Source organism: Acinonyx jubatus, chromosome B1 (assembly GCF_027475565.1).
Source record: "Acinonyx jubatus isolate Ajub_Pintada_27869175 chromosome B1, VMU_Ajub_asm_v1.0, whole genome shotgun sequence".
In the NCBI taxonomy this organism is placed as follows: Eukaryota; Metazoa; Chordata; class Mammalia; order Carnivora; family Felidae; genus Acinonyx; species Acinonyx jubatus.
This window is the reverse complement of record NC_069382.1, coordinates 93823352-93849733: the sequence shown is the minus strand read 5'-3', so window position 1 is coordinate 93849733 and position 26382 is coordinate 93823352. Positions and strand designations below refer to the sequence as shown.

The window sequence follows — 26382 nt, the reverse complement described above, 5'->3', positions numbered from 1 at the left end:
AGCAGAGGCAGACCGAGGGAAATGGAAGTTGTTTCCTTCCATGTTACCTGATGTGCTTCCGAGGATAAAATTTATGCCCTTTCCTGAGCACACCTATCCACATCCTGAACTGATGTTTGTGAGAGGTGGGTAAATGAGACCTTTGTTTCCCTTTTGAAGAGAGAACGATAAAATGACTTTTTTTTTGTTGCCACTGACCTCTTTTTCCCAGAATATTAGCTTGAAAAAGAGGCCAACTAATGATGATTTTTCATATCTTCACAGAATAGAATGATTTTTATTAAAGAATTCCTCTCTGAAATGTCTGCAGCTGTGGAGGCTCTGGTTTATGTTTCTGTAACATCTGTTTGCTGAGTCAACCTGAATAGGAAAACCCAGAGGAAGGCCATTTGGCGCCTTTACAAAGTCCTGTATAAATATTCCGCTGCAGCTCATTCCTCTTTAAGGTCCGAGCGCTGGGTTAGGGGTAGGTTAAGCCAGACCCAGATAGCGTCTCAGTCATCTGTTCCCACTTTGACTTCCCGCTTGGCTGCGCGCTAGAAGGGAGGAGCACTTTGTATGTTGATGATAGTGGCCAGGTGTGTATGTGTGTGTTCTGCCACTAAAGCTGATTTCACACATTTCTTGGAATTGAGGTTATTTATAGGTAAAATTAACAGATTTATGTTAGTTCATATGCTATAAGTATTTGTAATGGGAATGGTGAAGGGAGCTGGATTTTCTGTACTTGTGGGTATAAGAGACTTTATAAAAATGGAAGAAATCATGGCTGGCAATGAGTCACCTCTTAAATACCAAAATGACGAGGGAAAAAAAAACCCCAACTCAAGCCTCTGCCATTTGTGGTTCTGGGATTCGGGGTCTGTTGAATGAGTTTAATTAAACTTTTCAAGCTGGCCTTGGGCCACTGGGTTCTGCTCCTCTCTGCAGCCCTGGTGTGCCCGGGGATCACTTGGCCTCAGACAATACAGTGTTGCTTTTGAGGGACTGGCTTTAGTCACCACAAGGAACCTCCTTCCAGGGATTCGCCCAGCAAGATCAGATGGGGAGAAGTTAATGACTTTCCTCCTGCTGGGCTTCTGGCTTGCCATCTGAATCAAGGCACTAAATTATAGCCCTGAGCAGGCAGTGAGAGGGAAGGTGTTCAGTGAGGAGGAAGGCATGGCTGGGTGGTGCCTGGTCTCTAGGTCGACCTCCCTGTGACCCACAGGAAGCAGGTCCTTCATGGTTCTGCTGCTCAGCAGTCAGGCACACGTGACGCTGGGAGTAGCCGGTACTACCAGTCCCTGCACACACTAGTCTCCGTGCAGGGCCTGCGCTGGTCCCTGGAGCCTTCTGCATATGTTGGAGCTTCTTCACAGGTGAGGAGACCTTTTCTCATCTGCCTTCCTGTGCTGGATTCTCTTTTCTCCTTTTCTTTCCTGCTCGTCCAGGAGTTGTTTCATTCATTCTCCTCAGACGTGAGCAGCCCTTGGCTGCTTGAAGGAACTGTAGCATTTATTTTTCCACTTGTGTTGGGCTCTTCTCGGCTGGGGGGTGAGAATGAGGATTCACGTTCCTTTAAAAACTCTGACTAGCAGTCATTCTTCCTGAAGAGATTCTTTTTCAACCTTTTAATATAAGCACACTTTTAAAAGAGTTCAAATCTAGGAACACCAATTAATGTTTCAAAGTTTACTTTGCATGTTGAGCACATGTTCTTTTTAAATATAATCTGAGTGCCAGACCACCTTTGTTTGTGTGTGGCCTTTGTATAATTGTGTCTGCTTTTAGAGGCGTTTTGGATGCAGTTACCTTTCTGGGAGTTGGGTTGGTTCACCAAACCTTTCACCTAAAGAGTTCCTTTAAATCCCAAGCCTTACCTTACTTACAGTATGACTCGGTGTACCAGGGTTGATCCAGGTAGAATGTCCTGCCCCGGCACGTGTTCGAGGTGCTGCTCTTCCTGTGTGTGTGCGTGTGCGTGTGCGTGCACGCATGGGGGGTGCTTGGCTTGGAGGGGCTTCAGCCCCCTCACTCCATAACGGTCTCTTCTCTCCTTCTCTGTGTTCTTACCAGTGCTCTGTGAAGAACTGCCGCACAGCCTTTCACGTGACCTGTGCTTTCGACCGGGGCCTGGAGATGAAGACCATCTTGGCGGAGAACGATGAAGTCAAGTTCAAGTCCTACTGCCCGAAGCACAGCTCACATAGAAAACCCGAGGAGAGCCTCGGTGAGGGGGCCACTCAGGAGAATGGGGCCTCTGAGTGTTCCCCTCGGAATCCGCTGGAGCCTTTTGCCAGCCTTGAGCAGAATCAAGAAGAGGCCCACCGGGTGAGTGTCCGTAAGCAGAAGCTGCAGCAGCTGGAAGATGAGTTCTACACCTTCGTCAACCTGCTGGATGTTGCCAGGGCCCTGCGGCTGCCTGAGGAAGTAGTGGATTTCCTGTACCAGTACTGGAAGTTGAAGAGGAAGGTCAACTTCAACAAGCCCTTGATCACTCCAAAGAAAGACGAAGAGGACAATCTAGCGAAGAGGGAGCAGGATGTCTTGTTTAGGAGGCTGCAGCTGTTCACTCATCTGCGGCAGGACCTGGAGAGGGTAATGATTGACACTGACACCTTGTAGTGACTTAGAAAAGAAGATTGCAAAGAGGCGGCTGCTCGCCCAGAGCAAGGAATGGTAGCCAGTTCATTTACTCTCAGACCCTTGTACATACTGCAGCATGAGGTTGTGTTGGTTCAATATACTTACGGGCCGGTAAACTCATTGTACATATGTGTAAGACTGCCACAGAGGGGGGAGCTTCTCTGTGATTTATTTTTAAAACACTTTCCTATTAATCCTTATTGTTCTTCTGTAAGATCACATGGGGTGTGTCCCCTCCGCCTTTCATTCCAGTCCTAGCGGGAACTGAGCCCCAGGGAAAATGACCAAAGGATTGGCTCAGAATTGTTTGCAAATGGAGTTAGAAAAGAAAACCAGGTGGATTTAATTCGTGGTGGGGACGGACAGAAGTAGAGAGATCTCTTGTTCAACCTGGGGAAACACTGGGTGCTTGTGACGGGCTCATCAAGGAGAGCGAAGCACCGCCTCTCTGGCCCACCTTCATTTCTTGGCTGATTCACAGGGACATTCCGGTAATGTCACGGAGGAGAGCAGGCTGTGGGTGCTGATATGTGTGCATGATCTTATATACACGTGCATATCTGTTCCAGAGGGTACTCCTGGCAACGAGGTGCTAAGTCATCACTGAGGCAGTGTCTGTATGTTGTGCGTGTCTGCTCGTGTGTCCATGCCCATGTGTGTCTATGCGGTGTGTCTGTGCAGGTGTGGGGTGGGGTACCTGGTGCATAGGGGTATCTGATCTGAGGAGCCCCTTGTAATGCTCAGGACACTAGTTTATCACGCTACTGGATTGCTGAACGTAGTGGCTGTTGGCTGCCTGGAGCCTCAGCTGATGGCACTTCCCTCAACTGTTTGCTGTTTTGTGCCTCCCCAGTTCTCCATTACCTTTGGAGTCCCAGTCTGGACCTCCCTTCCTGCTACTGGAATAATTAGGAATGGGCTCTCTTCCCTCCAGGGCCTCCTGCTCCCTGTAGGTAGTCTCTGAGATTTGCTAATTGGGGATACATCTTAGAGCATCTTCTGCGTCATCTCGCCTGACTGCCAGCTACTGTTGAATTCATTAGTGCAGAGGAGATGGGACTGAGGCTCTCTGGCCTGAAGCATCCTGCACTGAAAGGCACCCAAGTGGCCTGAAATGGTTAACGCATCTCCCCCAAGCACCTCACTTATTAGCAGGGTGTGATTCATCTGCCTGGGAGAGAATCTGACACGTAGATGATTTGAAATATGAGAGTGTAGGCAAGGAATAGGGAAAAAAAAGGAGCAGTATTAAGCCAAAGATCCAGATCTCACAGAGACCTGCATGGCCCTGTTCTAGACGGCAGAGGAGCAAAAGTATTAAGTGTTCATTAGAGATCCTTCTAGTACGAGACTTGAGTGTCCAAGGACCAGCTGTCGTAACACCCCTTCTATGACCAAGTTAGGATTCCAGATTCAGGCAGAGGCCGAGCAGGAGAGGCAGGCGTGAAGCACCGGAGGGTTTGTGAGGCTTTTGTGCTGCCGTGCCCCCCCTGGTGGTCAGTGTAAAGAAGACCTCGCCTCGACCACATTGTGTGTGTGGCGTTTTTGTTAAGAGCTGAGAAAGGGGTTCAGAAGGATAAACTGGAATCCTGGTGGGAAGCCATTATATTATCCCAGCCTGACAACTGCTGTACTTGGGGTGCATGAGCTATGGAGTCAGATAGTCCTCAGGAGGGAGGACGAGAAGTCTAAATGTTTGGACTGTGTTTGTCTCACAATCACCACAAAATAAAAGTGTAGAAAATGCTTGTGGTGTACTAACTCTTTTCTGTACTTAAGTTACTCAGATTAACATGCACTTATAATTCAATTCTAAACATTTTTTTTTTTTTGAAGTCATCACTGTTGGTTTTAAGTAGAATGATACCAATGATGTATGAGAAACAGGGAATAAATCAGGATTTTTGTGTGTGTGTGTGTGGCATTACTTACATTTACTTTATTAAAAGCTTAAGAGATCTTAGGGAATTTAGTGTCAGTTTTAAATGGGCTTATTATAATGAAAAATATGTTTTCCGGGTTTTAAAAATTGAAATATTTGCTGTGCTCCTGAGAGCTGCACAGTTCTTTGTAATTATAGACAACAAGTATATGTCAGGCCAAAGGCTTATCAGGGCAGGGGTAACCAGAACAAATAACAAATTACTTTGTGTTTCAATTAAGTTGGATTTCTAATTCACACAGTAGTTCACAGCAGGTATGCAGAATCCAAGAATACACGAGTCTGTGATCAAGGCTGTGGTCAATACCAAACTGACAAATAAGTAGACTTCATTAGACATGTAAACCACTGATAACTGATAATGGTAATAGCTCTTTTTTGCAAATACACACCTTGGGGCATTGCACACCTGGGTACAATTCTGGATCAGAAAGGTGGCAGGAGTGGATTTTAGGAGGGTTTGAGAACCAACATCTTTAAGAAGACACCATTGCTGATGTGTAGTCTGTGGCTATGTCAAGTTCCTGAGGCTGCCACTCACTCTGGTGGGGTTCCTTTCCCCTAGACATCTTTTAAAAGATGCAGTAAACATCCGTAAATGAGTACGTGCTCAGATAAAGACGTACTGCCTGTGCACTTGTGGCTGGGTCATCGGAAAGGGCCAGCCCCTGGGAGGCTATCCTACTCAACACAGTGGAATGATCACCTTTGAAAATCTGGTAGAGGTTCTAGTTATCCCTGGATGAAAGGCATGTTAAGCTTTAGTATTGCAAGGAGTGTTTTGGCATTGAAGAAAACCCCTTGAAACCATTCTTGGATTCCCAAGGGCAGTGGTTCTCAGAGTGTGGGCCCCAGCCAGCAGCAACATTCCCTGGACACCTCACAGAAGTGCCAAGTTTTGGATCCCACCTCTGACTCCAGAAATGGGGTAGGGGCCAGCATTCTGTGTTTTAGGGTCCTCACATGTTTCTGTTTGAGAACCACCACTTTTGGGGAAAGCCGGACTCTGGTTTAACATGGTGTGAGGGAGAGTGCACCCATGAACTGGCTTTTTTTTTTGGTCAGCAGGGGAGGACACTTAGTTGAGTAGTGCACAGGAAGGGCCACGTGCAGGGTATGTTTTGAGGATAGAGCCTCGGTTCAGCTCTACTACAGGGACTGCTGATGGAAGCTGTGTGAGGAGTGTTCTGTGCATAAGGGAGGGAAAAAAGTTCAGGGCGCTCGCTGTTCTAAATGTGGTCAGCTAGGCCTGGGTTATTCATGGGCTGATTTGTTCCATTGAAAATCCACCCTGGCCTTAGTTTTTTGGGGTTTATAGGAAGAGGTTTCTCATCAGAGATCATGGGGGAAAGAAGTAGAATTTGCCCACTTAGCCAGGGTGGAAGCCTTTCCTGGGGGTAGTGGTTGAAGCTACCAAAATTGAATTTAAATAATATGTGAAGTTTGGATACTCTGTTTTCATGCATAATTTTGAGTAAGGGAAATGGAAGTTATCTTGGCTGTACCTCTGACTTGAAAAGAAGAGGATTCTTATCTGTTCCTAGGATGTCAGAATTTGTTTCCATTTCCTATTTCCAGAAGTTGTATGCCTTGTCTTGATGTAAAAACTGTTCTCCAAAAGTTCTGAATCTGTGCTACAGATCTAAGTCTTGCCCCTTCTTCTTTTTGAGCTTCCACTCTTAATATCTGCCTTGGGTGAAACAGTATTTATCAAAGACAATAGCCTATTAGCCACTTCTATCCCCAAACTGGTTATGATTTTTATAAGACACCTACTTCCTGGCCTGGGGTTCTGAGGCTGTCAGAACGGGCTTTAGCTAAGGTAAATTACACCAAAATAATATTTACTCTGAGACAGGGAGAGTGATTTTCTTTTCAGTTCTTTAATTCTAAGAACACACACACACACACACACACACGTCTGTCTACACATCAAGAAGAGAGATGTTAGGAACATCCTAAATAGTCCGTGAATTGGTTAGGGTCAGCAGAAGCCTTACTTGGTGACCTGGTGTTAGGCCAGTAAATTGCACCATGATGCAGTGTGAAAGCCAGCCAACCTGTTCCTCTTTATGCCTTCTGTCCTCTTGCAAACAAGACTGCCTTGATTGAGTACAACTCAGGACAGAACAGCTGGAATTGTTAGGGTCTAAAAGGACTGGAAACCCTAGGGGAGGTCTCTGCACAGAAGCCAGAGTGCAGTCGTGTGTGTGGCTTGTTGCCATTCTAACAGAAGAAAAGATTGGTGACTCGAACTTGCCCATTTCAAGGAAGGTTGTCAGGGAAGGGATTGCCCAAGCCTCTGGAAGACGTGAGTTTTTAGGGGAGTGTAGTCCTGCCTTGGACAGAAGATGTGATGGGGATGCAGCGTCCCTTCACTCCTGCCACTGAGCTATTTAGGGCATCTTGTCTTCATCTTCCTGAAAAAGTTTAATTGTATCCCTGCTGTGTTAAATTTGACACTTGTGTTTTCAGGTGCAATAATCCAGTTAGGTTTCCCAGTAGGTTTGAAGACTGGAAGGATTTAAGGGGGTTTACTATTTTGTTTTCGTATCACCTGATCACAGGTGGCTTTAAAAATGGGGAACAGATTTGGGTGTCGACTAGTTCATATTTGTTAGCATATGCACGTGATCCCAGTGCCTGCCATGGGATACAAAGTGGAGCTCTTAGCACTTGGGTCCTTTCAGTTACTTACAGGTGATTCTGGACAAGGGCAGTGTCAGTTCTTCAAGTGGTGACACGAGCTGGCCTTGAGATGATGGCATGTCAATGGCAAAGTGAAGACATTACCTAGCTTCACACTCTAGGAACACATTAGCTACCTGTGAACTCACATTTCAACTATCCAGTTGACAAGTTTACTTGGCTTCCTGGTGACTGTTTGGTCTTCTAGTGGGCTCTGTGCAGGGTTAATTTTTTTTTTTTTGAGGGGGGAGGGAGTTTCCTCCTGTGCTGGCCCTTGACTCTGTGCTTACCTAATTCCATCTTCAGAAAATGCTTGACAAAGTGGCTTCTGAACTGCTCTAAAGCCTTAGATAATAGAATTGGTGGAAAGAGGATACTGAGGGGTGGTAAGCAGAGCTCCTTGGCAAGAGGTAGCAAGTCTGGACCGGGACCCCGGCAGTCTTCCCCTGAGGAAGAGCCTCAGGCTGGGGGTGGTGGGGGCGGGCAGGGCTTTTGAGTTCCTAGTCTTTTTTGTGCTGCCCCCTACATTGAGGGGTATATGTGGAATCCTAGTTAGCAGCCCCAAAGGAGATTAGAGATTGGATAAAGTGTTTGAAGTACATCTTGATTTCAGATGTCACACAAGACCCTAGCGGGACAAATTTCTCATGTTTAGGGAAAAAAAAAAAACCAACACCAAAGTACCGTTATAATGTATTACTTACTTAGAATCTTTATTCTCTACGTTCTAGGTTCGGAACCTCACTTACATGGTGACCCGCAGGGAAAAGATTAAGCGATCTGTGTGCAAAGTCCAGGAACAGATATTCAATCTTTACACTAAGCTCTTGGAGCAAGAAAGAGTTTCAGGTATGCATTAAGCTCTTGTAGGTCAAACAATAGTGCAGGGGTTTGTAAACCTTAACGTTCTGTTAAGGAAAAAAAATGTTTAATTTTCTTTTATTTATGCTATAGGAGAATCTGAATAGCACAGACTTTGATATTCAAAGAAAATCTTTTGGCATTTGAAGCATCATGGTAATAGGGAAAATGGCTATGAATTTGACCTCAACTAGAGGTCGAATCCTAAATGCTCTCCTTATAGGCCAAATACAAGTAAGCCTAAGTTTTCAGAGGCTCCCCCATTTCCTCCTGTGTAATATGAGGAAGGTATCTCGAGCTTCCTTCTGGGAGCTATTGTGACATGCAAGCAAAACCAACTTCTACGTTATATTGCAAAGCACTTGATAAATGTATAAAGTGTCATGGGGACACCTGTAAAGATTTATGGATTATCTAGCCTTCGGATCTACCTGTAACGTATCATAAATAAGGTATCTTAAGACTGTTCTTAAGACACATATCCATGTTTAGATAATGTTCACAGTGTACTTTTTGGTGTAGGTGGAATTTTGAATATTTTTGAGATTCAGCATCAAGTGTTTACTTAATTTTTCTGGGCTAGGTGAAGTGAAAAGGGGAACTTGCTCAATTCTGGAGAGCACTTCAGTGACTTGGAGGTGGAGTGCAAAGTTGGCCAAGTCGCTGAACCTGCCTGGGACTCTTGATCTGTAAAAGGGGCTTGGTTCAGAACCATGACCTCTAACGAGTCTTTGAGCGCTAACACTGTGAACGTGAGCCCTGCACAGCTGGCCTCGTAAAGGTTTCAGAGAAGGAGGTATGTGGGGTGGGTCTGGCGGGTCTTCAGTGAGCTCTGTGGCCCTGCTCTGCCCTTGGGCCAGAGCATCAGTGTTCACAGTGCTCCCTTCATGTGGCCCCAGACACATATGCAGGCACAGACGCTGGCTTTTCCTGTTTCTGTGGCTTTTAGTCTCTGTAGAGACTGACATGTAGAAACAACAGAGACCTTGTTCTATCCTATTATATGGAAATCCGAATTCTGGTTTACCTAAAACTAACCAGATGTATGGAACTAGAGGTAAATTGGGTCAGCTGAACAAAGAGAAAAAAAGCTTAGGGAGTTTTGAATGATATTCTTGAGGTGTTACATAGTTAATACTAATGGCATTAACTTACTAATGCTAACCTAGATATTTTCTTCCTGAGAATAAATAGTTTTCAGATGTATCATTAACTAGAGTTGATAGTTGTGACTTAAAATGAGTTGAAGTAAGTTTTTCTAAGTAGGGTTTGTAAGTGATTCAGATTCTTTCAAGTGAACTTCTTTCGTTCGTTATTCCTACTTGAATGCAAATAAATGGGACCTGTTTTATCCCTTGCCTTTGCGTCCTCACACAAACAGCCCACATGGAAGGCTGTCTGGTGCCGATCAGCCAGTGTCCAGCCGGCAGAGGCCAAGCTGTCAGAGCTGCCGTTGCACAGGGCCATTAGTGCGGGTTGTACCTGTGGAGTTTTGCCATTGGAGGGCTTTCTGTGACTCTTGTTGAGGTATTACGTAATGAGTGATTGCCTATAAAAATAAGCTGTAAAGCGCATTTTCATCTGATTTCACTTAAGGGTCATTTTTCATGGATACTGCAGGCAGCTTTTTGCATTTCATGGCTGAGGTTTTTACTTGGGTAGGTGATTGAGATTCTTACCCAGGTTAGGAAGTATTTTGTGTAACAGGGCTGTAATGAGAACCTACTGTTGTTCCAGAGAAGGTAAACAAACCCTCCCATCCCTCTGAGATATGAACCATACTGAGTCTGATGGGTTGAAAGCAACATTAATCTAACTGCAGGATGCCACAGGGAATGAAGGGGAAACCTTCAGGATGCCTGTTTTTTTTCTTTTCCAGTTTTTAGATTTTCAGTTGTGTTCTTACTCATGCCCCAAGTGGATCTCATGTCTTGTAAGATAGATGGTTTCAGGTGGAGGACAGCCATGACTTCTAAGTGTCAGTCACGGTCTGCGGTTTAGACTCTGGTGTGTGAATCTGAGAATGAGCAGGGCCGTTCTGTTGGATGAGAGTGTCCTCAGTGGAGACCGTGCTCATGGGAGGTCGTGAGTTGGAGACTTTTCAGAGACCTGGATCCCAAGTAGATGGAAATCAGAATTTAGAAAATGTCAGTCCCTCTTACCTTGGTTTTCCCACAGTAGGCGACTGAGGAAAAGAAATGTGGTGTGAAGGGTGGCCCTAACAGTTGATTCTTGAGAAAGCACACATCTTTAGCCCAGCAGATTGTAAAACCCCTTCCCCTGTGACTGTCCATAGCAGGTTCATGTTTAGAGTTGCCAGCTCTGTTGTTTACATGCAGGGTCCTTGTCTGCTGAGCAGTGAGGTCGCATGTAGGCTCCTGCCTGGCAGAGCCTTGTTTTCCTGGTGGTTTATCCTTTATGGGAGACAAAACATGAAATTGGCTCTTTATAGATGTCCTGGAGGCTCCTGCAGAAATGTGGTCCATGAACTCCAGTGTGTTAACAAATTCACTCAGTGTTTTTCACACTGAGGATTCTAAGTCGTAAGTTGGTTGTGAGATGAATTCAGTGGGTCACCACCAGCATTAAAAGCAAGTGACATAGAATAGAAAATGTCAGAGTGCCACATCACATGGTGAAGGCTAATATGATTTCATGAAATGTAAACCTTACTGGGTTGCACTGTGAAATTTAGTTATTGTGATTTACATCAGAAATGAAAAACACCATTTTAACCTATCCTCATGTTGGATAATTCAGTTTAATTCCACAAATGGGCTTTGCATATAATAGTAAACTTTTTTAAAAGACATTTACTGTGTCAAGAATGATTTTAAACATTCCATTCTCATTTCATGTACTTACATGTATGTATCCTCACTATGGCCCTGTGAGGGTATATTTACTTTGGAGAAGGAAACTGTGGAGACCTGCTGCCTCCCCTTGTGGTGCTGTCTTGTAGGGAGGCAAGGCAGGTGACTAGCCAGGTGCAGGGGTAGGGGCAGTGCTTGACCACCAGATGGATTTGGCATGGATTCCTCTATGAAAGTCAGATCAGTTACTTTGTTTGAAGGAAAAAATTTTTTTTAATGTTTTACTTTCGAGAGAGAGAGAGAACATGAACGAGTGGGGGAGGGGCAGAGAAAGAGGGAGACACAGAATCTGAAGCAGGCTCCAGGCTCCGAGCTGTCAGCACAGAGCCCAATGCGGGGCTTCAACTCATGAACCGTGAGATCATGACCTGAGCCAAAGTCGATGCTCAACCAACTGAGCCCCCAGGTGCCCAGAAAATATTTTTCTTAGATGTTTCATGAAAAAGTTTGGGAGCTTCAGCTATTTTATAAAATAAGAGCATATTGAATGGAGTATGCAGATTCTCAAGGCAGGTAATATCTTTATATGAAAAACCAAATTTTTATAAATGGGGTGGTTGTATATTGTAGTGTTGGGTGGGAAGTTTGCATTAACAGGGCCATGCCACGGGTCTAGAATTTAATTGTTCTGGATCTGCCTCTGTAATTTTTCTTTCTCTGTGGTTATATGTTCATAGGTGTGCCTTCATCTTCCTGCTCCTCGTCCTCACTGGAAAACATGCTTCTGTTCAACAGTCCTTCTGTGGGCCCTGATGCTCCCAAGATAGAGGACTTGAAGTGGCATTCTGCGTTCTTCAGGAAGCAAATGGGTACTTCCTTGGTTCATTCGCTGAAAAAACCCCATAAGCGAGATCCATTGCAGAACAGCACTGGGAGTGGAGGCAAAGCCCTGCTGAAGCAGCCAGACCTGTGTGGTAGAAGGGAGGGGATGGTGGTCCCAGAGAGCTTTTTGAGTTTTGAAAAGACCTTTGCAGAAGCGCGTCTCCTGTCAGCACAACAGAAAAATGGTGTGGTGGTGCCCGACCACGGGGACAGAAGAGACCATCGTTTCCATTGTGATCTCAGTAAGGGAGACTTAAAGGACAGACCTTGTAAACAGAGTCACAAGCCTCTCAGGTCCACAGACATGTCCCAGAGGCATCTGGACAGCACACGAGCTACCACCTCCCCTGGAGGGGGGCAGTCAGCACCCGGCACAAGGAAGGAGATAGTGCCCAAGTGCAACGGCTCCCTCATCAGAGTAAACTATAACCAGACTGCAGTCAAAGTGCCTACAACGCCTGCCAGCCCGGTGAAGAACTGGGGAGGATTCCGGATTCCAAAGAAGGGGGAACGGCAGCAGCAGGGAGAGGCCCATGAGGGGGCCTGCCACCAGCACTCAGACTACCCCTATCTGGGCCTAGGCAGAGTTCCAGCTAAGGAAAGGGCCAAAAACAAATTAAAATCTGACAATGAGAATGACGGGTATGTCCCTGATGTAGAGATGAGTGACTCAGAGAGTGAGGCATCAGAGAAGAAATGTATACACGCCAGCAGCACCATCAACAGGAGGACAGACATTATCAGGAGAAGCATCTTGGCCTCTTGATGAAACAGATGGTGTGGGAGCACCGCGGGCTTGTCACGGAGTTGCTAGACGGGAGCTCTGAAGCGGGGGACACGCAGAAACCCATCACTCCTGAGCTACGCAAACACATTTACTTGCAAGTCAGATTGAATTTTTTTTTTCAGAGTCATTTATAAATCATTGTTGTGAGAAGTGTGTTATCTGCAACTTGTTGAGGAAACACAAGAGTAGATTGTAAGACACCGCTAAGACTAGAGGCTGAATTAAACACTAAAATAAGAATGAATGAAATAAGTCTTTAAAGAGGGCAAGGCTCACAGAAGCCTCCTGAGTTCTTACTGCCCTCTGTATCCTTCCCAAAGCACAAACTCTTGGTTACCTGAATATGCGGAATCAGATGCAGTTCTTGAGAAACCCTCACGTACCATTTATTAGCCCATAAAACTTACTTTCTAGGACTGTGGTAGAACTTGAAATCCTGTTTATACTTTGGCCCACAAGGCTGTTTTTGTTGCATTCTAGTTCTAGGCAGCAGCTCTGAAGCTTCAGTAACTCTAGGGAATTCAAGTGTAAATTATAATTGCGGATGGGAAAGAGAGAATTTTAACAAAGGTTGTTACTTGCAAATCTGAAGGGACAGGGTAGAGCTGCTGCAGCTTGGAGAGCTGGGGTAAATGTAGCTAGGTCCTATTGCCTGAAGCACTTGAATGCATTGTGGGAATGGGACTGGTGGAGAGTGAAGCCGTTAGAAAGTTCTATCTGTGAGAAAGGGCAGCTGGTTCCATGTTTTCAGTACCTTTGACCTTCCTCTTCCCTAACCACTGCCTTCTGGGCCCGCTTGGGATTTCCCTGGCCTTTGGCGATACCTGGCCGTCTGGCTTCCAACAATACTAATGGCTATTCAAGTTTAAGTGATGAACTTCCAGACTCTGGTGACATAACTGCCCAGAGCCAACCACTAGTGCGTATGTTGGGGAATCTGGGCCTCCAACCTGAACGGATTCCTTAAGGAAAAGGAAAAGAAAAAAAAAAAAAAGGAAAAAGAAAAAAAAAGGAAAAAAAAAAACAAAATAAGTTATATTTTAAAAACAATAGAAAGGCAATAAGTTGCGATAACCTCTTACCATTGACCAAGGTTATACGGGAAAGAGATTGAAGTGTAATAGGTTTCCTGGAGTCAGAGTTCTAAGCTCCAATTCGTAACTTGGACTTTCTAATTGCAAATGGCAATAACTAGTAAGTTATCAGCAATAATGAATTTAGCATTAAATTTGAGTACAATGTTCTGTTTTTGCACTCACTGCAGTGCGTATGTATTAAGACAGTGGATAGTGTTAAGGTCCTGTTAATTTTCTTTGGAATTCAATGTAGTTGTGAATCAAACTTAAGAGAAGGAAAGTTTAAATAGCAATGAGATTTAGAATTATGGGCACTTGGAACAAGCCCAACTTCCCCTAAATTATCCTTAGTTTGTTAATATCAGTATTCAGATTCCTGATTCATTTATACATCTGTTTCCATGTGGCAGGGACATTCTGATACTTAATGAGTGATGCTTTGAGTTCTGTAGTTACCTTTCAAGTCTTCCAGGTGATTGTCAACAGCAAAAAAGGCTTATTGAATTCCATCTTGCTATGCAAGTTTTATCGGATGATCAAATAGTAGATCTGATGCATCCCCATTGTATGTATGACATTTTCAAACCAAGTCTTAACTTTTCAGATACATTTTAGTAGCTAATTCAGGGGAGGGGAAAGAATGACCCAGGTTTTTAGATTGACTATTTTTGAGCTACAGGGCTCATTTTGAAAGACTGCTCTCCAGATAAGCTGTTGCTACAGATATTAGGAGTTTCCTAATGGATCCAAGCTGTACATTCACTAGTAATTTAAAAATCAGATTTTTTTGCATATGAGCAGAAACCTTTTTGCTGGATATGGAAGAAGGTGGACACTTTTCACAGTTAACCTTTTGACCACAGCAACAGCTTTGGGTGAGAGTAGAATATATAGAGGGGTAATTTGTCAAGCCATAGAAAGAAAATCTAAATTTTAGTAAGTATATGACCTCTCACCATTTTAAGAGGTACCAGATTCATTTGCACTATTTAGGAATGCTAGTTTTGTGCAAAAATAATGCCTTACCTGTTTTTTCCCCACATTTAGGTTGAAAAGCTTTCAAAGTTCCAAGTTATGCTGAACCAAAAAAAAACCAAAACAAAACAAAAAAAATAAAGAAAAACCCACACAAAAACAAAACACAAAAAATAAAAAGCCCACACTTTTTATTCCTGCTTTGAAATGCAAATGGTATAGAGCACGGTTTCTCTGACAGTGTAATGATAGCTTTGTAAGTTAGTTCATGTCCTGCTGGGAACTCTGTATGAGGCAGCCATAGCAGCAGCCCACACACCCACCCACCCACTTGCACTCTATTAGTGTGGAACCATTTGCTCTTTTCTTTTCAGCTTTATCTTTCCTTGTGCATCCTGACCAAGAAATATCTTTGATTATGATCAATGTATTATGTCAAAATGTAGGCTAGTTAAACTTTTGTAAAGTTGCCTGGAATGTCATTTGTTAGGTTATAAACACAAAATCGAAATGAAGGGTTCTATGTGTTGTGTACAAATCTTAATTATTTTGAAATGGACGAACTTGTCATTACATTTGTAACCTTGTACAGAGGATTTTTCACTATGTGCCTAGCTTGGTGTCCATTCAGCTAAAATTGGAAAAAAAAAGGTGCATGAAGAGTTAAAAATCAGAAATTAAAGTATATGTAGAGATGACTATTTTATATTACATGGCCCAATCCTGTATTTATTTCTACCCCCTTTTTGAAAGTATTTATAAAACTAGTTGAGGACAGCTGTATTTTTTTGTTGAACTATTTAGTAGAATTTGTGCCTTTTTGTCTGTATGTGAATAAATGCTGTACATTTTGCAATACATTCTTAAGTGTCTTTTGAAATCTGATTTTGCTAAATATTTAAAGGTGTGTATGAAACAGCAGTCCTGAATGGGTGGTGTACGTTTCCTGTCTCACAGTTTAGGAGTAAGAACCATAGCGGGCAACAAGATTATGGAAGAGCACAGGTCCACAGGGCTGCTGTTTGGCTGAACTCTGATGGTGAGACAATGAAAAATGATAATAGTTTGATTTTTGGTCTTTCTCACCTGGAGTTCTTTTCAGAATAAACTGTTGGTGAAGCAACTTAGACTATAGGATTAGAGAGACCTGGGCTTACAGGCTGAACTGGAGCTTATCAGACACGTGACCTCTGCCAAGTCACCTACCCTGCATAAGCCTCGATCTTCCCTTCTGTAAAAAAGGATAACATCCCACTACCTCTCCTGGGGTTATTGTGATATTTAAGGCAAGTGCATAAAAAGCATCTCATAAAGCAGTAGGCATTTACTAAATGATAGACTATAGTAAGAACAAGGCTTTGATTTCTCCAACATGTTACTTGGTGAGCCTTCTGAGGTAAAAAAAAAAAAAAAAGTTATTTCTGAATAACAGGAAGACTTTAAGGTCCTTCAAGAATGATTTTTCAAAGAGTAGTTTCATTAAATGCTTTCTTTTGATTGCAGAATTCTGGAACACTAGGACCAAGAAGAGCTACCCTCTGCATCCTACATAGAAGGTAGGTCCAAGATTACATACAGCATTAGGTATTGGCAGAACTGGGCCTAGACCCTAGTTCTCATTTCTGGTTTGGTGTTCTCCCTGCCTGAAATAGTATTTAACCACTACATGCAGAAATCAGCATATAGATATACTTTCCTTCATACTGGGAACAGCAAAGCTGGTATGGGTTTATAGTCTGCATTCTCTTCTAGATTATGAGCCATGACAGGGTTGTGTCACTGTCCCTAATTTATAATTATTGTAAAATTTTGGCCATTTTAAAAAATGTGAATTGTTCATACATTTGGCTAAAAGCTTGTTTATTTCTTCTTGTTCCTCCTTAGTGACTATTTACTTCCATGTTGCTTGCTCTGAGTAAGACCCCAGAGAGAAATAACTGTGGTTCTTCCTGCAAGGTCTTAAAGTTGAATAACCACAATAGTTCCCCAGGGAAATTAAGTCCCCAGGAGCCAAAGGAAGGGCCTATCACTGGCAATTCTGTGATACATGATGGGAAATGTGGCACCAGGGACTTGTGCTTATGTTTTTACCCAGATCACTTAGAAAACAGATTCTACCTTTGAAACATCAGCCATCTGCAGCAAACTTTGCAGTTAACTTCAGGGTTGAACTCTTCAGTGTGATTTCCTTTTAATGCTCAGAACTGCATTAGGTGATGTGTTCTAGTCTGGGGTAGAAGAGCTTCAATTGCCTGGTCATTGAAAAAGAGGAAAAAAGCAAACCTGTCATCTACTTCCTTGACTTCAACTATTCTCTTTGCTGCCGAGTTTGAGGTCTCTGCAACCCAGCTCTTCCTGAGTTCCAATGGACTGCTTCCTGGGCATTTCCTCTTGGATGCATGCAGGCACTTGAGATTTTGGAATGCCTCCTTTTCCCTATCCTGCCTTAGAGAATGTCATCCAAGCCTGAAACCTGGGAGTCCTTTGTGAGTCCTTCCGTCAACTCCCACAGCCAAATGGTGATCCGGGTCACCAGATGCATATGCAGCAGTTAATTTTTCACTTCTCTCAATCCCACCACCACCTGCTGTATAGTTTAAGTCTCATCATTTCTTGCCCGGATTATTGCAGCAGCCTCTTAGCTGGTTTCCTTGACTCCAGTCTTGCTGAAATTAATCCCTCCCCCCAACTAGCTACAGCCTTGATAATGCCATTTACACAGTGGTAACCTGCAATAAAAACTGATGCTGTCATTCCACATAGCCTTCAATGGACCCTTCAGACTTCTGCAGGTAATTACAAAGCATTTATCAAATGGCTGACACTGACTGGTCTGTATTTTATGCATATTACTTTGCTCACAACATGTGAGGTAGGCACTATTATCTAATTGGCAGATGAGGAAACAGGGGCACAATTTGCTCAAGGTCAGTTGGTGGTAGAGCTGGGAGTTAACCCCAGCCAGACTACAACTCAGCTCCTTGGGCTCTACTGTCTCTCAGAATATAAAAATAGTTCACATCAAGTAGTTCGTGTGTTCTTGAGTTCACTGAGGATTATATATGTGAACTTTGGTTCAATGAGTTTCTATAAAGTAAAACTAATAATCTTGGCCTAAAACATTATGTTCATGTGCTGGATGAATACCTGCACATAACCTAATGGAGGACGAGCAACAGTAGGCTTGTGGTCAGTTCCTGAATCGAATGGAATTAGTTTTGCTTCATACGTGTACATTTATGTAACACAAACATATTTACAGGTAAAATCTATGCATATAGGATCAAAGAAAATAACATTGCTATCAGAAACTTAATTCTGTGTCCTAACACACTGCTTGGAAACTTAAAGAGAATTATTTAAAGTTACATAGTTTCTTGATGATGAATCTGGAATTAAGACTAATGTCTTAAGACTTTTCAAACTGATTCTATGCAAAACTTTGCAATCGGTAATTTTGTGATATAAAGTACAGTAAAATCTGGTTATTTTTTAGAAATAAGTCCTTCTCAGTCTTTTGGCAAAGATCAAATGCAGAAATGAATAAATCAAGCAATGCCAAATTAAATAGTGAAGTCATTCCTAATAGCAAAGTCATTCCTAATGGATCACTAGTGTATCCTGATATTCTCACTCTTCCTTGGCTTACATATGGCTGTTTGAAATAGTGTATTTATAATTATGGGCTAATTGTGGTTATTTTATCCACTAATCTGGCTGATGGTTCTAATTTCAGGATTATTACCAGTATGATACAATTTATGAAGCAAATTTTTTCTCTGGTGTTTCCCTTCCCCACCACGTAGCAGCCTCAAAGGGCACTTTCCTTCTTTTCTTCCTAATTATGGCTCTGTTCCAACTTTACTGTTTGAATTGTTTGAGCTTCTCTTTTTCGTATTAAATCTCTGTGATCATATCTTTGCTTCAACTATTCCCAAGTACTTACTCAAAGTGAGTAAATACCTTTCAAACATCACGCTTTAAAATACCATGCTTAGGGCGCCTGGGTGGCTTAGTCGGTTAAGCAACCACATCTTGATTTCAACTCAGGTCATGATCTCACATGTAATCATTGTGAGTTCGAGCCCCTCATCTGGCTGTATGCCCACTACTTGGGATTCTCTCCCTGCTCTTTGCCCCTCCCACACACACTGTATCTCTCTCAGATAAACTTAAAATCCCATGCTCTTGTTTTGACACAGGAAGGCATGCAAGACTGTATCAATCACTTTATAACTGCTAAACAATTTAACATTTAAGATTTTTTGGTAGCAACTTGGTAGACATGACACTTTTTTGGGGGTGAAATTGTTACCACTCATTACATCTGGAAACCTTCAAAAGATTGTCAGATTACGTGCATTACATAGAAAATTTCTTAGGAAAAGCACCTTCATATCTGGTGGGATTTTGTAATTTTTTCAAAACTTGAAACTGGCTAAAAAAAGTCCAGTAACTTTGGTGGAAAATAGAGACCTAAGCAAGGGAAGTTATATAATTAGTGGGCTAGCTACCTCTTTTGAAGGTTTTCATTTTTCTTTAATGGGTGATAACCATTTCACCAAAAAAAGTATATCTACCAAAAAGGCTTAAATATGTTAAATTGTTTAGCAATTGTAAAGTGGTTGATGTCATACTGTATGATTTCCTGTGTCAAAACAAGCATGATATTTTAAAACGTGATGTTTGAAAGGCATTTACTCACTCTGAGTACTTAGGACTAGTTGAAGCAAGTTACTTAACTTTTGATACCTTTGGAAAGGGAGTAATACCTAACTAGCAAGTCTGTTGAATTATATAAGGTAATCAATGCAAAATGCCAGCACAATGTCTTACATATGATAGGTGCTCAATAAATAGACATTATTCATACAGATCATCATGATTATTGCAGATCCAGGGAAAGATTCCCCAATGTATTCTTTCGGTTATTTGTAGAAACAAAACTTTTCTCATTCTCTTTTATCCCCCTACCGTTTATATGAAAGGAGGTACTAGTATCACATTTTTAATATTTACAAATCTAAGTGCGAACAGACTTTGTATACATATTTTGCTCTGATTTTATTCTTTAAAAATAGGATGAAAATATTGAACGAAAAGTTCCATGATGCCATATTAAAGGCTTCAAGGGTTTTAAATGTACATTAAAAAAATAGTGATTACTAGGCAGCTACACGGATTTACTAAAAAGAAATCTATCGGAATAAATTTTCTTCTTGGATAGGATTACTGGATGAGGTCTGGGAAGTATGACAGTTGTAGTATAAACAAACTTTCTCTGGACAGAAGAGTGGGTATTTCTTGATGTTTTTGTGATGGTGAAGAAACAGCAAACAGGCCAGATTAAAAATGGGCTGAATAACCAGGCCCCATGATCCTGATTAATTATACATTATGGGAGCTGGGAGCTGGTGTGTTCTAAGAGACCAACTGCACTCACATTTGTCTAGTTCTTTTTTTTTTTTCATGATTTTCATGAAAATATGGGTGGTATGTTTACCAAACCTATAGATGGCATCATCGTAAATAAAAAGTTGTCATGGGTGCAAGAAACATAGCACTAAAAATAAAGCAGACATGGTCCCTATGCTTACAGGTAACAAACTGGATGACAGAATTGGAGCTAAAATGACCTCAGCACACTGTCATGACATAATAAAATTTAAAAGGGATGAACGACCAGTCTGGCTTCTGGAGCAAAGATTTAGCTCAGCAACGAAACCTTTGGAAAAGACGTGAAGATTTTAGTTAACAGTATGCTCAACATTTCCAACACTGAAATTCAAATTCCAAAAAAGCTAACATGATTTTAAGTGGCATTAATGGAAGTACATACTGTAGAATAATTTTTTTCTCATTCTAAATACTAATGAGAAATTACAGGTACATATCCAAGAATCACTATAATAACTCTCAAAGCATGTTTCCATAAGAGACCATGTCAGACTATTTTGGGGGTTGGGAAAAGGGGAAGGGTATGTGGTTTGAACCACATCCATCCCCTGGAGGTTCTAATACATGTTTTTCCCCCACACTTAGGTAGGTATCACTTACGCTTCTCCCACCTCTCTCTCAGTCATGATTCAGAACAAGGGAGTAGTTTTTTTACACCTTGAATATAATTTTTGGTTCTGGGCATAAGACTGATAAATCCCAAGCATGCCTAGTGTAAAAAGTAGGTGCTCAATAAATATTTACAGAATGAATGAAGAAGCATATGTGAAAATCAGAGCACTTTCAGAGACCAGTGGGTGGCTGGCAAAAGGACTCAAAACCAACTCCTCTGAGGAAACGGGGATGTTTACTTACGTGCAGGCAGAACATGAAGATTATTTTCAAAAGGCTGAAGACCTGCCACTTGTAAGATGGTTTAGACTTACTCTGTTGCACAAAGTAGAACTAAGGCAGGAAGGCACATTAAGGTAAGGTAAGGAAGGTCAGACTAATGGCCAGACTGTTGGAAAGTAGACTGGCCCATCTCAAGGGAGAGTACCCCCACCCCCTCCAGCCCCAGTGCATTTAGACAGAGGTGCAGGGTAACAGCACTAATCTGTTCTCTAAAAATAAAGCAGTGAACTTTAAGAATGTATATTTAGAAAGAAACTAGAGAAAATACAAAGTTAGCTCCATAATGTTGTTCTCACATGCTTACATTCCAATATACTTGAATGGAAGAAATGAGAGTGGTGTTAGAGCTAGTACATGGGGTGTCTACCGGAATGTGGGGCACATGTGCATGTTTTGTGGTGAACCCTTGGGCTACAAAACCACTTACTCAGTGTAGAATGTTTTCTCGGTAGCTGGGTGGGTGCCAGTGTTGTAAAAAAAAATACCTTAAAGATGCCTTCCCATCCTATGTTTTTTTTTAAGTATATACATATTTGTTTAGTTTCTATATAAATACTAAGAATGTTAACACTGCTCGAAAGGCACATATTTGTACATGTTTTAAGGGCTGGTGAGGGACAGATTTCATACATCACAGTGGGGTATTTCAGTGTCTGTCCCCTCACTGTGCACATATCTATATGTATATATACATTTTTAAATAAACTAAGAAAACCTAATCATTATTTTTGATTAAAATGTTTGTAAAAAAGCCCATTACAGATTTGCTATTCTGGAAAAACTGATGAAATACATTATGGTTAAAGAACAGAATTTATACTAAAATGTTTAAAGTATTTTTTCATTCTTCCTTGATTTGTCTGCGAGTTGGCTTGGCAGACTGTGTAGCTATGAAATATTCATATTTGCTGAATAAACGAATGGCTGAATTGTTGCTAATGTTCTCCCATATTTGGGGTAGTTACAGTGCTCATACCAGAGGAGAAATTAGAAGATTGTTGGCTGCCCCAATTTGCATATTTGTATACAAAAGGAAGAAGAGGTAATCATATCTCTTTTCTTCTTCAGGGAGACACAAATAAAGAAATATGAATAAATAAAATGAACTAGCTGTGTTGTCCTTAATTTCAGATTTACATCATTTCTTTTCACTCTTTCCTATTCATTTCCCCTATCGCCTAAAATACAGTTCACAGAAAAATGATAATGTCTCTGTAAATGAAGGCAAGACTGACTGACCAATATGAGAAATGTCAAAAATTCCACTACATTTTTACATTGAAATCATTAGCTAACAAACTTTTCTGAAAGAAAAATAACCACGCATGTTCAGTTCTGTTGGTAAACCTAGCTTAAGTCTGTTCGAATTCAGCAGAGGTAAGAAAGGCCTATTGTCTGACTAGTAGCCTATCCTTTACTTGGAGAATATCTAAGTATTCAAGGAGATCCAACTGGAGAGACGGTTATCGATTTTAAAAGGTAAAGAGTAGGTGCCCATGGCCAAAGTTTGGAGAAAGTGCTTACACTGAAAGATTACCTTGAGGAAATGAGTCTGGGAAGTTCGATTTTCTTTTTGAGAAAGGATGATAATCAGATTCCATTTGTCTATAATGTTCATTTCTGAAATGCTTCCTCCTATAGTCTCATCTTTCTTGTATAATTCTAACATCTCTAATTAAAAGTTTTTAAGAATAAATTTTATATTCTATAAACATGAATATGAACATAACTCTTAACATGGAAATTACTCTGTGAGTGACATAGGAAGGAATTCACATTAGAGAATCAAATGAAAAATTCCTAGAAAATGAAAATAAGCTAAGTGCCTAATTATCATTTAACTATCATACTTGTACTATTTCATATCGCCACCGAATTTGACACTAGCAACCACTTGTCTCCTCCTTTAGTCCTGGCTCTCCTTTAGTTTTCTTTAGAGAATCATACTGGATTCTCTTGGTTATAGCCCTCTCATTGTTCCTATTTAGTCTCCTTCAATGACTCCTCTCCCTGAGCTCATTCAACAAATGAAGATATCTTCTAAGGTCCTGTCCTTAAAAATTATTTTTCAGAATTTGAACAGTTATTGAATACCCTCCGTGTGCCAGAAACTACTATGCTGAGTACTAAGAGTACAATGAAGGGGAGCAGACATGAATCCTGCTCTCAAGGAGTTTGCGGACTGTTGGAGTGGATATTAAAAAATTTCAAAAAGTTAATTACAAATTTTCCCAAGTGCTATGAATCAAAAATACAGCACACTATTACGAGAAGTACAAGGGGACCTAATCTAGTCTGGAGGCTGGAAGGCTCTGAGGCAGGGATATTTGAGTAGTGATCTGAAGAATGTGCAGATGGCAAAGTATACACAGAAATCCTGTGGGGAGGAAGGATGATGTGTTGACAGAAGTAAAAGAAGGCCACCATCAGAGCTAGAGCAAAAGAAATGGACGGAAAGAGGTAGCCACATCCCATAAAGTCCCAAGGCAAGCTCCTACACCCCATGGTGCTTCAATTCTCAGCACCATGCCAAAGACCCCATTTCTATCTGTTTGTTAGAGCCAGTCCTAAGCTTCTGACTGCCTGGGTGAATATTTACACATGAATGTTTTCATGTCACTTCAAACTCAATTCATTATCCTTTATCTGGACTACTGCAGCAGTTTCCTAACTTGTTAACCAGATGCAAACTCATGTGCTGTAATCACCAGAAAGCAGGGTGTACCAAGTTCAAACCAGAAGCAGAGAATAGGTAACTACATGGACCTATGAAAATCAACTAGACCTATGAAAATCAACTAGACTGCAATATTCAATGCCCATGCATTCTCAGAATTTATTGTTAGTACTGCTTTGAGTAATAGCAAAATAAAAACAAAACCTCCCAAATTCTTAAATATAAATATTTGATAAAAACTGGAAATTGTGTAAATTAAAAATGAATCACTACAATTATACATTAAAATACATGACTGCATCATTTTAGAAAGTGCATAATTTATTACATTTATGAGTTTATAATAAAATGGATACTTGGGAACTTAAAAAGTGAGTTAGTAACAATTAGGTGTAAAATTCTCAAATCATGGAACCTGAAATATTAAAATTCTAGCATTGTCTTTCTCATGATTAGTATAGCTTAAAAATTATTATGCTTTTCCAAAGGAAGGAAGGGAGAATTAAAAAATAGACACGTTGATGAAGGCAATGAATTCTTCTCAGCTGGCTTTATTCTCCACTGAAGCTCAATATACGGTTATATTTTCTTTACTTACAGGAAGCTGTCATTGTTCTGTTTTCCATAGCCCTCAAAACAGAATGGAAAATGCTTCTGCAAAATGACACAAGCCTTAACCATTCTCTATGGGTTTTTACCATTTCAATACACTTCTAGTTGAACAGTTTTCCCAATTCTAAAGTTCTGAGAGTGAACTATGAATATTTTTAAATATTTTCCAGATTCATCATGGAGGCTGCTTTTCTTCTCTGCACTGTAATCACACTGAGCTGCAATTAAAATAGACAATCAGTAAGTAGTTACTTTTTCTATGGAAAATCTTACACTAATACAAAGTATAATGCATCACAACTTACAATTATTGCAAATAATCTGACTGGAAGGGGTCCTGGAAGAGGTCATTTTTTGTGTTCCTTTCTATTTTACTCTTGAGTCTTTAAAATACCTGTATTACACTAGAGATATGCATGTCAAATACAGCATTCCATAGCTCAGAATGATATACAGTACTTAGAATTCCAAAACATATTTCACAGATGAATGAAAAATATCTACGTAAAAGCTAATTAGAAAAGTGGGTAAAATACAAACTAAGTGTGAGCCAGCACAATACAAGGTTGGTAATGAGAGGATAATAAATCATAGTAAGAAAGGTCTAATAGGAAAATAGTCTTTAAATATCAACTGGAGTTGACATTATACACATCTGGAAAGATATCTAACAGTACAAGAGTATATACATCATAAAAAAGTCTTCTTACTGCTGTCCTTCATTCTATACCCCTCTTACCAGATACAACCACTACTTACATTTTCTATTTCTAGAAATACATTCTTTTTTTTTTCCCCCCACGTTTATTTATTTTTGGGACAGAGAGAGACAGAGCATGAACAGGGGAGGGGCACAGAGAGAGGGAGACACAGAATCGGAAACAGGCTCCAGGCTCTGAGCCATCAGCCCAGAGCCCGACGCGGGGCTCGAACTCACGGACCGCGAGATCGTGACCTGGCTGAAGTCGGACGCTTAACCGACTGCGCCACCCAGGCGCCCCTAGAAATACATTCTAAATGAGAATAGATGGATGTATTTCCTCATGCCTTTTTATTTAAAAAAATGATAAAGGGCTATATATACGTTTTATCTTTTTTTTTTTCCTTCTGAATGATCTACCTTACAAATAGCTCCGTGTGAGATCTACTTTATTCTTCTTAACAGTGGCAAACTTTTCCTGGTATGGATACTCCATAATTTAACTGGCTTTCTATTGATGGGCATTTAGATGGCTTTGACTCTATTAAAATTATAGGCAATGTTGCAATTACTATTTTTACATGTTTCCTTGCAGACTTGCCAAGGTGCAAGTACACCATGGGCAGAATAAACTCATAGAACGACTGGGTCAAAGGTTATATATACATTACAATTTTTGAGAGATACTGCCAAACTGGGCTCCAAAGAGACTGCACCAATACACATTTATATTAGTGATGTACAGAAGTGCCAGCTTAATGTATTAACAAACTTCATGATCTGACATGATCATGAAATGGTGAAAAATGGTATGCAATTATGGTTTAATCCTGTATTTGTCTTATGAATGAGGATGAGTATCTTTTTAGATGTTTAAAAGCCATCTGTCTTCCCTTTTCTGCAAATATGTTTTCTTTGTTGTACGTTGTACTTTTTGTTGACTTAGTCACTCTTTATATAAAAGATACTGCTTTTCTCACATGTATTGCAGATATTTTTCTCAATTTTTCATTGACTATGGCTTTTTAAAATGCAGATATTTGACATTTTACATGGTTCACATTTATTAACTTCTTTTCATAGTTTTTAGGTTTTGTGTTCTTGCTTAGAAAGGCTTCACCACGCTGATTTTATGGTCAAGAGAACACAGTAGGGCTTTCATTAGTTTAGACTGATACATTTAGAACATATAACCACAGTCCAAAGATGGATGAAGAATGTACAGAAAAAGTTCATCAGAATAGCACATTTAGAACATGGAGGGTTCAGTACAATGCAGGGCTTGTGCATGACGTTGGGCTGCACTGGTAAGTATGATGTACACAGTAGAGGAAATAGTAATTCTTCAACTCCTTTCTTTCATTATATATCAGGCCCTTAGCAGGGTAGT

At 41.1% G+C, this 26382-nt stretch overlaps 2 protein-coding genes across 15 annotated transcripts in view; one reads left to right on the top strand and one right to left on the bottom strand.

The window, feature by feature from the left end:
- The window catches only part of JADE1 (jade family PHD finger 1), a 59045-nt gene extending 43533 nt beyond the window's left edge, over positions 1–15512 (top strand). For all 12 annotated transcript variants that reach the window (XM_027066053.2, XM_027066030.2, XM_053216963.1 and 9 more), the window contains 3 exons: positions 2059–2580; positions 7990–8107; positions 11670–15512. In XM_027066053.2, coding sequence (XP_026921854.1) covers positions 2059–2580; positions 7990–8107; positions 11670–12580 — 1551 coding nt within the window. In that variant the 3' untranslated portion in view covers positions 12581–15512. The remainder of the gene's footprint in view (positions 1–2058; positions 2581–7989; positions 8108–11669) is intronic.
- Positions 15513–24211: 8699 nt separating this feature from the next.
- SCLT1 (sodium channel and clathrin linker 1) overlaps positions 24212–26382 on the bottom strand; it is a 216992-nt gene continuing 214821 nt past the window's right edge. For all 3 annotated transcript variants that reach the window (XM_053216972.1, XM_015071782.3, XM_053216971.1), the window contains one exon: positions 24212–24510. In XM_053216972.1, the coding sequence (XP_053072947.1) occupies positions 24448–24510 (63 nt within the window). In that variant the 3' untranslated portion in view covers positions 24212–24447. The remainder of the gene's footprint in view (positions 24511–26382) is intronic.